Raw genomic sequence first — 14,023 nt, forward strand, 5'->3', positions numbered from 1 at the left:
GGGTTGAAAGAGAAAGATCAAATGTTAGGTGTGCTGCCCTCCCTGAGATACAAGGGAGAGAGGAGCCGGGCTCCTGGGCTGTGCTGGGCTTCACCAGGACCTGGTTTCTTCTAACCACAAGAAACAAGAGGTTGCCGCCTGTGCTCAGCCCTCACCCGAAGGGCTGGCACCTTCCCCTGGTGCCCCAGGCGTCCTGGTCCTGCAAACATGCCAATAACGCGGAGCTCAGACATTTCAGGAAGAAACGGAATTACCGGAAGAAGGGAGAGTTCACGGCGTCGTTAGTGGTAATTTATCTGTGCCCTTTAATTTTACCTAACGTGATTGTGCTAAAGGATTTACATACGAGTGGCTACAATGAAGCCAGTCGCACACTGTTTTAATAGCACAGCGGGTCACTCCTAAAAACCGTCTTCTGTGAGTGAATTTGTAATCAGTGTCGCTAATGGGTGCAGGAGGTGCTGTGGGGAATCCAGAGGATGCGGGGCTCCCCCGGGAATCTGACCTGGGCCCCGTGTGAGACGACGAATTACACGCCAGGGCAGCGCCCTCCACGCTCCTGCTGCACATACATCCCAAGTCACTGGGCTTCACATCTGCTCACGGACGTTATAAACACCCGGAGGATGTAACGCACACAGTGCGATAACGGCCAAGCAGCCACAGCGGAGCTGCCAGGCAGGGCGGGTTTCTAGCTCACGGAGTGACAACCCTGAAATGTTTGGAAACTTGTCTGTGTGTTTTAAGGAGCCCGTCAGCGGCCTCCCTGATTGGTGCCACCACACGCACGGCGATGTCGCTGTTCACGACTGTCTAAATGGCTCTACCAACGACGCCGTCGCCACATCCCAGGGTGCCCCATGCTAAGCTCAGCCAGCCACCCTGAGCCTGGGTCCTGAGAGCCTGTAAGACGTCCCCCGCCCCCCCCCCCCCCCCCCAATCACTCAGTAACATAAGCAGCAGCTCACACGGAAACGCAGCCAAGGAGAATGGCCTGGACTTCAAAGGGGCTGATAAAGTGAGAGAGAACTGCGGTCTGGAGCCATCTGCAGGCCTGGCACCCAGGCCTTTAGACAGGGCGCCCCGGCCGGCCGGCCCGCCCGCTGCTGGGAGAGTGGGTGAGCTGTCAGGCTGCCCTGGGTGACAGGAGCCCAGGCCCGTGCAGGAAGCTTCCAGCAGAAAGCTTGGCCCAGACCCCCCTCCTCCTGCAGCAGCGGGTTTGTCGGAAGAGACGAGCTCTTCACCCAATGATGCGTTTGTGATTTTAGGGCCCAGCAGAGAATCAGCGGAGTCCATGAGCACCACGGCTGCAAAGAAGGAAGAGGAGAGAAGCGCTGAGAGCTGCTCCGCAGACGCCCTCATCGCCATTCCCGCGCTGCCGGTCCTACCAGACATGGATTCATCACAACCACCTGGGACAAGACACGTGCAGCTTCTGAAAACGGGGGAGACCACTGCTGGGCGCGAGGGCAGAGCTGGTTCCCGCTGTGAGCGGGGCGAGTGGTTCTGAAGCACTGAGGTGGCGACACAGAGGATGGGCCAGGGGTGTGTGGCCATGGGGTGTGTGGGCCACGGGGTGTGTGGCCATGGGGTGTGTGGGCCACGGGGTGTGTGGCCAGGGGTGCGTGAGCCGACATGAAGCAAAGGTGTAGACAAGATTTCCAGGGCTGAGCACTGGGTCAGGGGGTACAGAACCCAGGTGAGCAGGTTGGACTAAAACAGTGGTTCTCAACCTGTGGGTTGCGACCCCTTTGGGGGTCGAACGACCCTTTCACAGGGGTTGCCTAAGACCATCGGAAAACGCATCTATAATTACATATTGTTTTTGTGATGAATCACTATGCTTTAATTATGTTCAGTTTGCCACAATGAAGTTGGAGGCCACCACAACATGAGGAGCTGTATTAAAGGGTCGCGGCGTTAGGAAGGTTGAGAACCACTGGACTAAAAGCTTTGGCCGAAGTGATTTAGAAACTGGAAAGGGCTGTCATGCTGTTAGGCCTAGTTGGAGCTTGAACACTGAAAAGTGAAAAATAAAAAACAGAAACATTTAAAAAGGGAGGCTAAAGGCGGCCACGTGGGCTTCCCACTCGGGAGGAAGCGCTCGGTGAACAAGAAAGGTGGTTGCTCATTCACATTCCCCTCCCCTCGCCCGGTGCACAGGGGAGAAAGGTGCCTGTCAGCTGCTTGAGGCCTCCGCCAGGCTCCTCCAGCTCTGAGCTGAGTGCCTCTTCATCTCGCCAAGAACACCGCGTCCTTAGAGAAGGTTCTTACCCTCTTTTTCCCATTAATCCTCTCCTGAAGATAATTCCCCATTGATTTTAGAGAGAGTGGAAGGGGGGGGGGGGAGAGAAAGAGAGAAAGAGCGAAAGAGAGAGAGGAGAGAGAGAGAAACATCGATGTGAGAGAGACACATCGATTGGTTGCCTCCTGCACGTGCCCAGGCCGAGGACCGGGATCGAGCCTGCAACAGAGGTACGTGCGCTTGACCAGAATCCAACCTGGGACCCATCAGTCCAAGGGCTGATGCTCCCACCCCTGAGCCAACCCCCTAGGGCAGGTTCTTATCTTTTAAGCCAGGGATGTAACATTCCGTGCGACAGTTACACGAGAAGGCCCCTGGCTTGGCCGCGTGTCCGAGGGGGCCATGGGGCGTGGCCAGCCTGACCTTCCAGCCCTGTCACCGGTTCCTCCCGGCCCTGGCCTCGCGGACCGGACACCAGCCCGCGGCCCGGAGGCGGCGCTCACCTCGGGCTCCCCGCAGTCGCACTCCTCGCCTTCCTCCACGTAGCCGTCCCCGCACTTGCGGCCCCCGAAGGCCGGCCGGACCTCGGGCAGGTTGAAGAGGCACATGCCCACGCCCTTCTGCAGGCTGGCCTCCAGGTCCTTCCGGCTGCAGCTGCTGAACACGGCGGGGAACGGGAGCCTGTGCGGGGGGGAGAGGGGTCAGCGGGCAGCGCCACGGGGCCGCTCCTCCTGGGGCCACTCCTGTCCCCGCCCCTGACATCTGCCCTCGGGCCCACAGCGGTCTCAGTGAGCAAAGGCGGAGACATGCGGTGTGACACGAGGCACCTGTGGCTGCATTCCTTTATTTGTTATACATTTTTATTGATCTCAGAGAGGAGGGGAGAGGGAGAGAGAGAGAAACATCCATGATGAGAGAGAATCATGGATGTGCTGCCTCCTGCACGCCCCCCACTGGGGATGGAGCCCGAAACCTGGGCCTGTGCCCTGACTGGGAATCGAACTAGGACCTCCTGGTTCCCAGGTCGACGGTCCACCCCTGAGCCCCGCCGGTTGGGCTCGTCTCACTCTCTGTTATACATGCATTTCCCCAGGTCCTGAGCGGCAAGAACTGTGGGGGCAGGTGTGCCCCAAACCCCGAGGGTCGTACGACTCAGCGAGAAAGTGGGGCCTGCTGAGCCGCAACCGGCGCCCACTCCCCTCAGAGGCTCCCAGGACGGCGTTACAATGGATCCCAATCAGCTGGCCCAACCGGTGCACACGGCCACGCTTCCCCACACGGCCACGCTTCCCCACACGCGGCCCCTCTTCCCCACACACTTCCCCGCAGACGTGGACACGCCACTACCTCCTGACTGAGTCTGGCCTCTGGTCCAGACCACGGCCGAGCTGGGGACACGGCACTGTCCACGCGGTTTTCTGTCGATCGCGGCTTATTAACTGCGGAGCCTACTTTGATGGACCAACACGCCCGTAAGCGCAACCCTGCTCTCCACGCAAAGGCAAGAGGCCCTGGCGCACTTGTCCCGCGGGTGCAACACGTCTGTGGAAACCTGTGCAGCTCCCCTGGCGGACAGACCGGTCCTTCCAGGATCAACACGTGGCAGAACAGCGTCCAATGCTGACCCACAAGGAGAACGGTCACCGTGCCAACGCAGAGGGCGCTGCGGTGACCAGACCGCGGCACATGGCACAGGGAGCCCAGGGCGCCCTTCTCTGCGCAGAAGGAGCCTCCCCGAGGCGGATGGGCTGTCCTCCGCGTGGGGCTTTGCTGGGGCACATAGCTCCAGCCCGACATGGAGACAGGACGTCACTCCCATCAGGACATGCAGCCAGGCGTGTGGTAAACTCTGCCCAGCTCATTCGGGGCAGGAGCTGGCCTCCCGAGAATTGACAGTGAGTGAGGAAGGACACGCGGGGAGCCGGGAGCTGGGAGGGTCTCCAGCAAGAACAGCAGTGCGAAGAGGAGATCGATAGACCAGCCGCGTGCACCCCGGCCTCACAGGTGAGCAGGGGTGTCCGCCAGCGTCCCCATCTCAGACAGCGCCCGTCCCAGCTCGGACAGGCCCCAGGTCACCAACTGCATGGAGGCCAGCTGCACGGAGCCCGGCTGCAGGGGGCCCGGCTGCACGGATGGAGCCCGGCCGCACGGACGGAGCCCGGCCGCATGGACGGAGCCGGCCGCACGGACGGAGCCCGGCTGCACGGACGGAGCCCGGCCGCACGGACGGAGCCCGGCCGCACGGACGGAGCCCGGCCGCACGGATGGAGCCCGGCCGCACGGATGGAGCCCGGCTGCAAGGACGGAGCCCGGCTGCACGGACGGAGCCCGGCTGCAAGGACGGAGCCCGGCTGCACGGTGCTGAGCACATTTCCTCTGCCCAGCACCGCAGGAGGGATGCCTTTCTCCTCTTTCTGAGCGTTAGAGATGCTGCGCACCTTCAGTCACGATAAGGAATAGGAAGATGGAAAGGCTCCCGGCAACTCGGCCTTCTGTCGGGGACAGGACTCTCAGGCCCGCGGGGCCATTGTGTCAGCGATGGCGGCTGATTACAATGTTCGGATTCTGGAAGGTTTCGATAGAGAAGAAACAAGGTATATTGGGATGCGCTTCCCCCGGGCAAGCGTCTGCAGTACCTGGTTCTTTCTGAATCCGGGAGCGTTTAATAGCCTTACAGCGGTCACTGCCTCCTCTGCCCGCGAGTCACCTTCAGGGTGAACACGGAAACCACATTTGAACCTTTGCCATCGTGCCTGAGTCAGTAGAGGGGCGTCAGGAGGAAGGCGGGGACTGGGAGGGGCCAGTTTATACTCTTATGTTGTTGTTGTTGTTAATCCTCACCTGAGGTTATGTTCCCATTGATTTTTAGAGTGAGTGGAAGGGAGAGGGGGAGACAGAGATAGAGAAACAACGTCTCCTACACACACCCCGACCAAGGTGCGTGCCCTGGACCGGAATCGAACCCAGGACCCTTCAGTCCGCGGGCCCATGCTCTATCCACTGAGCCAAACCAGCTGGGGCTGGACCAGTTTAAAGCAAGCCGTTCACACAGAATCCGTGGGCGCAGTGCCGAGTGGCGCTTCCGGGCATTCGCGCTTTCCAACAGCGACGAGCGGAAATTCGGAAAAGGCCCTTCGCTCCTCCACAGTCCCAGGTCCCTGCGAGCTGCACACTCATCCTCATGCCACCGTGGACTGTGGAGTGATTGGTCACTTACAGACACGTGATCTCATTTCCTCTGCTCTCCCACTCCCGTGGGGACCCAGGAGGCGAGAGGGCGCCCGGGCTGAGATCACGCTGGGATGAGAAGCAGCCGGGAAGTCCACGGGGGTGATGGATGGGCGGGGGCGCCGGGCCGGGCGGCCTGACCTCCCTGCACCGGGGCTTTTGTGACTAATCCACCCACTCGCTTAGGAAGTTCCTCTCCACACGAGAAAAATAAAACCACCGCCGTCTGGACAGGAACGCGGGTCATAAAGGAGAACCAAGTAGGGAGATTTACACGAAAGCACCAGCTCAGCACAGGAGGAAACTCAGAAATGGCCAGTAAGGTATAAAGCAGGGAAGGCGTTAGCATGCCCGGGCAAGGAGAGAAAGCGCCTGGAAGTGACCCGCTGGGCTCTGGGCAATGCCAGTCCCCCCACGGCTGCCAGTCTCAGGTGCGTGCCGCGTGCCCATGAGCACTGCCACCCGCCCTGCCAGCGTGAAGGGCTAGGCGGCGCCGGGAAGGGCGCCTGGTAGTCATGGCGCCTCCAGAATCACGCAACATTTTGAGGGTCCCCCTCATCTGTGCACCCCCCAAACAGCAAGCACAGGGGCAAAAATATTTGTTCAATATGTGAACGGATCAGTACGAAGATGGATGGTTGGAATAACAAATAGATGGATGCATGGAAGGGAAGAAGGAAAGAGAGAGGGAGGGAAGGAGTGAGGGAGGGAAGGAGGGAGGGAGGGAGGGGGGGGAAGGAGTGAAGGAGGGAGTGTGGGGCTCGGGGAGCTGACACCCTCCCGCCCTATGAGCAGATGAAAATCCGCGCATAACGTCAGACTCCCCAAATGCTGCAGCTGTCCCTCAGCATCCGTTGGGGACCGTTCCAGGACACCGACTCCTCCCTGCAGACACCAAGGCTGTGGATGCCCGAGTCCCTCCTGTGAAACCCCCCAGCCCCCCACACCCAGCCAGCCCCCTGCCCCCCCGCACCCAGCCAGCCCCCCATGCCCCCCCGCCCCCCGGCCAGACCCCCGCCCCCCCCCCCCCCCCGCACCCAGACAGCCTCCTGCAAACCCCTGCCCGTTCCGAACCCAGCCAGCCCTCTGCACCCAGCCAGCCCCCTTATACCCATGATCCCCAACCTCAGGCTGAGAGCGAGGTTGCAATCAGCTGGTTGAATCTGGTTGCCTGTGACTCTCAGGGCAGCACAGGCCCCTCACTCTTGCACCTCTGGAGGGATTTCTTTCTGGAAGCTTCCACGGGTGCTCTGGCCAGAAACCCGGGGAGTTTCCTGCTCACTGTTTCCCAACACGCCTGTCAAGCTGCAGCCCGACTCCGGAAGCCACTGGAGGCGCGAGTACTTGCCCGGTCGAGGGGTTCATGATGCAGCCCCCCTTGTCCGGGGCCGTCCGGCAGCTGCAGCCGCGCTCCAGGGTGTCATGGTTCATCCCGAAGTTGTGGCCCAGCTCGTGCGCCAGCGTCACGGCCGCGCCCAGGGGGCTGTCCGAGTGGTCCTCGGAGAGAGCACAGGGCACAGGCTACAGCTCCTGTCGCCCCCCCCCCCCAAATGAGCGTCTCCTCGACACGGCCTGACAGCTCCCCTGGAAGGAACCGCGGAGAGCCACAGGGATGCGTTAAAGCTTGAAAAGATGGCACAGCCCGGCCGGCGTGGCTCAGCGGTTAGATCGCCGGCCCTCGGACCCAAGGGTCACGGTTCGGTTCCTGGTCAGGGCACAGCCCGGGATGCGGGCTCCATCCCTAGTGGGGGGCGTACAGGAGGCAGCAGGAGGCTTTCGGACACCGAGCTCAGCGCCCGCTCCGTCCCAACAACAAAACTGCTCCCAGTGGGTGGGGGTCTGCTTCCTCGCTGCGGGCCTTCCTCACGCCTGCGAGGTTCAGAAGGAGGCGCGGCCGCCTCTGGCAGCGAGGGTGTAAGGTCAGAGGCGCCGGGAGACAGCCTGGGAGTGTGGGATCTGGCTTATCTGGTGAGCGTTTCAGAAATTCAAGGGGCCAGGCCTGCTCTTCCCACTGGGTGCCTCTCTTGCCCGCGGGGCGAACGAGGAACGCGCCTCAGGCTGATCTCAACGGAGGCCGAGCGGCCCCACCTACTTCCTGTCGCTTAACGCTGGCTTTGAGGACTCTCACTGCAGTCCACATATGTGTTCCTACTTCCCACACCCATCGTCACTCATTTTTTAAATGTGAGGTGTCCCCGTATGCTCTTCCAGGAGGAATCTTTTTAAATATGTTCTTCTTGACTTCAGGGAGAGGAAGGGAGAGGGAGAGAGATAGAGACATCAAGGATGAGAGAGAATCAGGGACCAGCTGCCTCCTGCACGCCCCCTGCTGGGGATCAAGCCTGCAACCTGGACCTGTGCCCTGACCAGGAATTGAACCCTGACCTCCTGGTTCATGGGTCGACGCTCAACCACTGCGCCACGCCGGCCGGGCTCCAGGAGGAATCTTGGTGAGTGCTGGTGTGGAAACAGAATAAGGGGTATGAGCTCCAGGAAGCCACTTAACCTGGTCAGGTTGGTCATGAAACGTTTAAGTGCCGCACGCCGGCGGCAGAACCTGCGGGCTTGTAAGGAATTGAGCTTCGGCCCTAAAAACACAGACACCCGTCTGAAGTGGCGAAGTCAGTTAGCAACCGGCCGTGGAACCATGAAACAGAAAATGCTTCCCTCTTAAAACTTTACGGGCGGCTCTGGAAACGGACAGCTGGGCTGGGACTCGAAATGACCCTGGCACCGCCCGCAGCCCACCTGTCCGTGGCTTCCCCGGCCCGGCTCTCACACAGGCCGGCCTCCGGGCTCTCCCCCTCTCCTCCCCCTCCTCCCCCGGGCACGCGGTTCCCCGAACCCCTGCGCTGCCCGGGGAAGAGGAAACCCGCCCTATGGGTGCCGGGGAGAGACGGCGGGCAGTGAGAAAGTCGGAGTCAGCAGAACAGGCTCCTCTGCCCGCTAACACACGGAATATTCACACGTGTTCCCTTTGGAACCTGCGGGAGAACTCCCGGTTTCTTGGAAGGACGGGTTTGTTTGTGTAGCTGGGATGCTGGACTGGTCTCTGAGGACACGCCCCGTCGGGGGCTGGGGCAGGGGGCTCGCCCCGGGCTCAGGGTGGGCACAGCAGCGCCCTGGTGGCACCTTCCCTCTCATGATCGGAGGGGCCGGGGCAGGAGTCCCCCGACGGGCAGCCTGTCAGAGCCGCCTCCCTCTTCAGTTCAGAGGAATCAAGTCCCCAGTGTCCCTCCCGCTCTCTTTCCTTTTACAAACACAGCTAGCCCATGTATGACAAAGTGGTCCTTGTACAGCACAAGCTCAGGCCCCCGCCTTCCGAGAATGAGGCTGTTCTGCAGACGGTCGGACACTGGCCTGGAGGTATGTCAAGCATGTGCGGTGGCGAGGAGTACAAACCTCAGCCGTTTGGCTGTTGGGCCTGGAGGCTGAGCCGTCAGAAAACCGTCCTAACGGCTCTGTTCGGGGCGACCACAGGCCACCTCGAGGCGGGGAGGGGAGGGCAGCCCCAGGCCGGGCTCATCCCGGCGCCGGGAGGGAATTCCTGGGCTGGAGCTCAGACCAAAATCCCAGCGGAGCTTTTTCTCCATAAACGGGGAGGACTGGTTCGCACGAGCTATTTTTACACGCTCTCCTCTCCTGTGTGCAAATGGATGTGTTTTACAAGCAGTCCCTAAAAGAGTGTAGGGCGCCCAGCCACCGTGGCTCCGTGGTTGAGCACTGACTTATGAACCAGGAGGTCACGGTTCGATTCCCGGTCAAGGGCACATGCCTGGGCTGCAGGCTCCATCCCCAGTAGGGGGCGTGCAGGAGGCAGCTGATGAAGGATTGTCTCTCATCATGGATGTTTCTATCTCTCTCTCCCTCTCCCTTCCTCTCTGAAATCAATAAAAATATATTTTAAAAAATAAGTAAAATATAAGATATTGTGGGGTGTGTACGATCACAGACAGAGCGAGAAGGAGGACAGGATGAAATCTAAAAAGCATTGACCCAGCGACCCTGACCTCACCAGGTCTGGTGAAAGCAGAGACTTCCCGGGAACCGTCTCGGGGGGACTCACCATGACGATGCCCCCGGACTGCTCCGCCGTGCACATGCTCATGATGGGCGCCATGCCGATGGTGGTGCCTTGGAAATAGACCCCACTAGGAGGGAGACAAGAGAAAGGGCTTTCTGAAATGAACACAGAATGAAGACATTTCCTAAGATACATTTTTTGGACCTTCGATGAAAAAAGAAATATATCGAGGTCAAGAACACGGTGTGCGGCCTGTAACTGGGTCAAGGGTTGGGGGAGCAGGTGACAAAATGAACAGAGCGGATGTACATAAGCGAGAGGCACCCAGTCCCGGGGTGACCCACACGTGGGCGCGTGGGCGCGGCTGTCCCCTCCGCTCTCGGCCACTTAGGGTCCAGTCGCACCGCGGTCCACGACCCTTTCAGATTTCTGTTTCCGAGACTCAGACAGCCGGTCACGGCTCTTGACTGTGTAACTGGTGGTCTGCCTGCTTCCTCAGGGGGGTGGGGGCAGGAGGAGGGGGTGAGGGCCGTCTGCGAAGGCACAGAATCGCGGTGGTTACGGGACGCAGTAGGCGGCTCGCTCTGTTTCCTGTTGTCGCTGAAGTCTGTGCTCCTGCGTGACATGACCGGACGGAAACCCACGGCGCTCCTGCGAGCGGAACGTTTAAAGTGGAATCGCAGGAGAATGGCTGACCCCTGGGCTGAGTGTAGGAGTCAGCACCCACGCAGCCTCAGCCGCCGGCGGAAGCTTCTGGAAGGGGCCCTGATGGCTCCCGCGGGCGCAGCTTTCCCTCCCGCGGAATCTTGAGCAGCGAGTCCGATGACCTCAAGGCCTGTGTCATGCAAGTGCGTGTAGCTCCTACCTCATCCACGAAAAATGAAACAATGTCATTGTTGAATTTCGTTTAAAGGAAAAATGAGCTTTCATGTCATCTTGGCCACGGACATACATTGATTTCACAGGTATTATGTGAAAAGGTAGGTATTTCGGTCGATTGGACAAGAGGGAGCAAGCATACATGCCACCCCATCTATGCATGCATGAACGTGTGTATGTATGTATCCACCCATCTGCCCCCCCCCCCCCCCCCGCCACGCTCACGGACAAGAGTAGGGACTGCAGCCTTAACGTTTATATCTCTATCGAGCATTTAACAGAAACAATACATGTATATACACGAGGAGGTTATATAAGAGGCTGATTCATTTCCAGATGTTCAGGTTGGACAGACTCCATTTGGGAAAAAAGTCAAAACAACACACTTTGATTCTGCTTTTTAATGGTTCAGGATTAATCACTGCGCAAAATATGAGGCAACCGCAAATATCCAAGGCAGGGAATTAACAAAAGCCCCCTGACGATGGCCAAAGTGAATGAACAGGGACGGCCCCCGGCCTCGCCCGGGGGTGGGCACGTTCTAAAGAGAGGATGGGGAGGGGCTGGTGATCCACTTCCCATAAAAGCTCGTAATTAGACCCAATTCGCTAAAGGAAAGCGTCCACCTCTCCACAGCTTTTAATTCAGTGATAAAGCAACGCGAGAAGACAAGGACAAGGGCATAAAGTGTTTAAGGGCTTTAATAGAATGTTCTCCACTTTGGAAACAATCTACTTCATTAGGGCACGAATGCTTCTTTTTGAGAATAAAGGGGTCTGCTGCAGCGGCTACATTCCAGCGCTGTTCCCTCACTGCTTACGCCACACCCTGGCCGCTCAGGGAATTGCCTTGTTCACCGGCTCCCCCGGCAGACGGGGACCCACTCCACCGCGTTCCAGGCTCCCGGGGTGGAAGTTTGGTTCCTGCTCGGTGCCCAGGGCAGTTGGATTGAAAGACAGACCCAAGGCTAATGTGCTGTCCTGTTGCAGCCTTGGATCTAGGAAGCCCCAGAATGCCGTGAGGAGGGGGACACGGGTGTCCCGCCTTCAGAGGGTGCATCCACATTCCCGCTGATAAGGGAAGACAATGGGCTTTAAAAAGCAGCTGCTCTGGACAACTGGGCATCAGGCGGAGACTGGAACAGCTTGCCCAGCCCGGCCGGCGTGGCTCAGTGGTTGAGCGTTGAACTATGAACCTAGGATTCGATTCCAGGTCCGGGCACAGGCCCGGGTTGCGGGCTCGATCCCCAACAGGGGTATGCAGGAGGCAGCCGATAGATACTGATGTTTCTCTCTCATCGATGTTTCTATCTCTCTCTCCTTCTCTCTCCCTCTCTCTAAAATCAATAAAAACATATTTTAATACATTTGCACAAAGAGAACGTCCAGGTGATGGAAGAAGGAAGAAGACATTGGACAGAGGGAGAGCTTTCCCAGGTGTCCAAAGGGAGACTTCACAGCAGACCCCAGATTCTGGTCAGGGGGCCTCTGCCCCCCCCCCGCCCCCCCATGAGTGCTGAGCGACCCCCGGGAAGGTGCAGCGCTGGGGCCGCGCGGGTGGAGCTGGAGGAGGCTGGGGGCGCTGGGGCCACTCCTCCCCAGCCCAGAGGGGACCTCGCCGACCCACCTGACAAGCTGTGCGTTGTCGTGGGACTTGCGAGGCAGGAGCTTGGCCTTCCTCCAGTCCAGGAACTCGTGCAGGCTGGCGAAGGGGTCCTGGCCGATGGGGCACTTGTCGATGTCGCTCCACACCTCCACGCCCACCAGCACAATGCGGATGTTCAGCGGCCTGTAAAACTGAGGGGGACAGACACCCTCTGGGGATTGCGGGAACGGGGACTGGGACGCAGAGCAGGGCAGATCTGTGCGCTTGAACCTCACCGAGCGGGTGAGAATAACACCGCCACGCGCCCCCCCTCCCCCCTTCCCAGGCATGTAAGACGGCGTGTAGGGCCCGACGCCCAAGGACGCGCCCACTGGGTCCGCACGCTCCGGTGACGGCCTCTCCGCTGTCTCCCTGGTGTGTGTGGAAGCTCGCACTTGAAATGACTCCTTGGAGGTGAAAATACGCAGAGACTGGAGTCTCGCTGGATCCGCTACATGGCAGCTGCCGCCTGCCAGCTCCTACCTGCCGCAGGCAAAGCCCCCTGAGCGAGGGCGTTCACTCTGCCAAAGAGCCGCTTGTGCACCTGCAGCCGCACGTCCTGCCCGTGCGTTACTGCAAATGGATCTGTGGTGACCTTTTGACAAAGCCTCAGACTGGCCGACGCTATCATATCCTGTCGCCCCCATCAATGGAGGAGGTTTGTAGACATCGGGAGCTTTCGGAATCATAGGCACACGGGCCCTTTTGCCGAACTCGGATGACCCACGGTTCTTCCCGAAGCCGGAGGCTGGCTCACCAAGTGTCCCGGGGAAGATCTGTTACTAAGAAGTTCCTCTCCCAGGCAGGAGACCAGCCCAGGTGCACCCCCCTCGTTAGTATTCATGGCCAAGGCCATGGCCACAGCCCCGCCCACAAGCAGCCGCCCTGGCTCAGAGGTAGGAGGGGCAGCTCTCCCAATGGGAAGGGATGGTTTGTCCCAGACACGCTGCGGGATGAGCAGCCAGAGGAGAGGTCAGAACTACCCGTGGCCCCGACTGCCTTGCTGGCCCACGTGCATCACAAAGACAGGGAGGCGGCTCTGTCCTCAGGGTCGGGGGGGTGGGGGGTGGGTACGGGATCGAGTGGCTGGCTGCACCACCTTCCGGTGCCTGTGATGTGAGGGCAGGGCCCAATGATTCTCAGGTGGCAGAGAGAATAACTCGGCTGGAGACAGGCTAAAGTCCAGCCCCAGCAGGAGCAGGTCCTGTTCGGAGTTGCTAGAAGCATCTGGGCCAACCAGGACCGAAGTCCCAGGAGCTCCGTGTTGGACTTCAGCAGGGTTCCAATGCAGGGAGCTCAGGACGTGCTCCCCGGGCTGAGCAGCGTGGCCGGGGTTGACCCAGGGCGGCGGCTCGTCTTCCCCGCTCATCTCCTCCTCCGCTGGCGCACCGGGCGGGCAGGAGGCACGGGAACACGGGCCGCATCTCGGAGCAGACACTGACGGAGCAGGCCACGCGGCCCACGCAGACGGCACTTCGGGCGTCAAGTTCATATGCACATGAGACCTTATATGGCCTGAAGGCTGCCCAGCGGCTTGTGGTGTAATCAGCACTTGCTCGCAGGCTCCCAGCCAGGCTCCCGGGGCAGAATGGAGTCCAGGGGCACCCTGGCCCTCTGACGCCTGTGTCCGCTGCCGTCCTGTGACGGGAGGCTGCATTTTCAGGGGGTTCATGTCAAAGGTAACGGTGACCAGAAGGCAGAGACGCCCGTGTCCACAGCAGCTGGCTAAGCGTGGGCTTTAGGCATCCCCTGTGGGGGTCCCGGTTTGCCTCTAACAGGTGTCATGCGTGTAGAAGCAGCGCCTGGGTCTGGGAGGGCCTCTGTGGCTGCTGCTCCAGGAGCCGTTCCCCGTGACGCCGGCTGTCATTTCCATCTGGGTCCCTCCAGCCACACCCGGAGCGGATCTCACACACGACGGGTGTAAGGCACAGCCCCTGCGCCGACGCCGATGCTGCTGGGATCTGTCACTGCGCTGAGCGCACCTGTAGCCGCCTGACCCTCCC

General features: G+C 60.0%; 1 protein-coding gene across 1 annotated transcript in view; it reads right to left on the reverse strand.

Moving 5' to 3' along the window:
- The window catches only part of ADAM12 (ADAM metallopeptidase domain 12), a 134,421-nt gene that overhangs the window by 29,733 nt on the left and 90,665 nt on the right, over positions 1-14,023 (reverse strand). The window contains exons 11-14 of the mRNA XM_036337359.1: positions 12,003-12,172; positions 9,540-9,624; positions 6,822-6,970; positions 2,749-2,926 (exon numbers count right to left, since the gene is read on the reverse strand). Of these exons, the coding sequence (XP_036193252.1) occupies positions 2,749-2,926; positions 6,822-6,970; positions 9,540-9,624; positions 12,003-12,172 (582 nt within the window). The remainder of the gene's footprint in view (positions 1-2,748; positions 2,927-6,821; positions 6,971-9,539; positions 9,625-12,002; positions 12,173-14,023) is intronic.

Source organism: Myotis myotis, unplaced genomic scaffold, assembly GCF_014108235.1.
Source record: "Myotis myotis isolate mMyoMyo1 unplaced genomic scaffold, mMyoMyo1.p scaffold_m19_p_15, whole genome shotgun sequence".
Taxonomy (NCBI): domain Eukaryota; kingdom Metazoa; phylum Chordata; class Mammalia; order Chiroptera; family Vespertilionidae; genus Myotis; species Myotis myotis.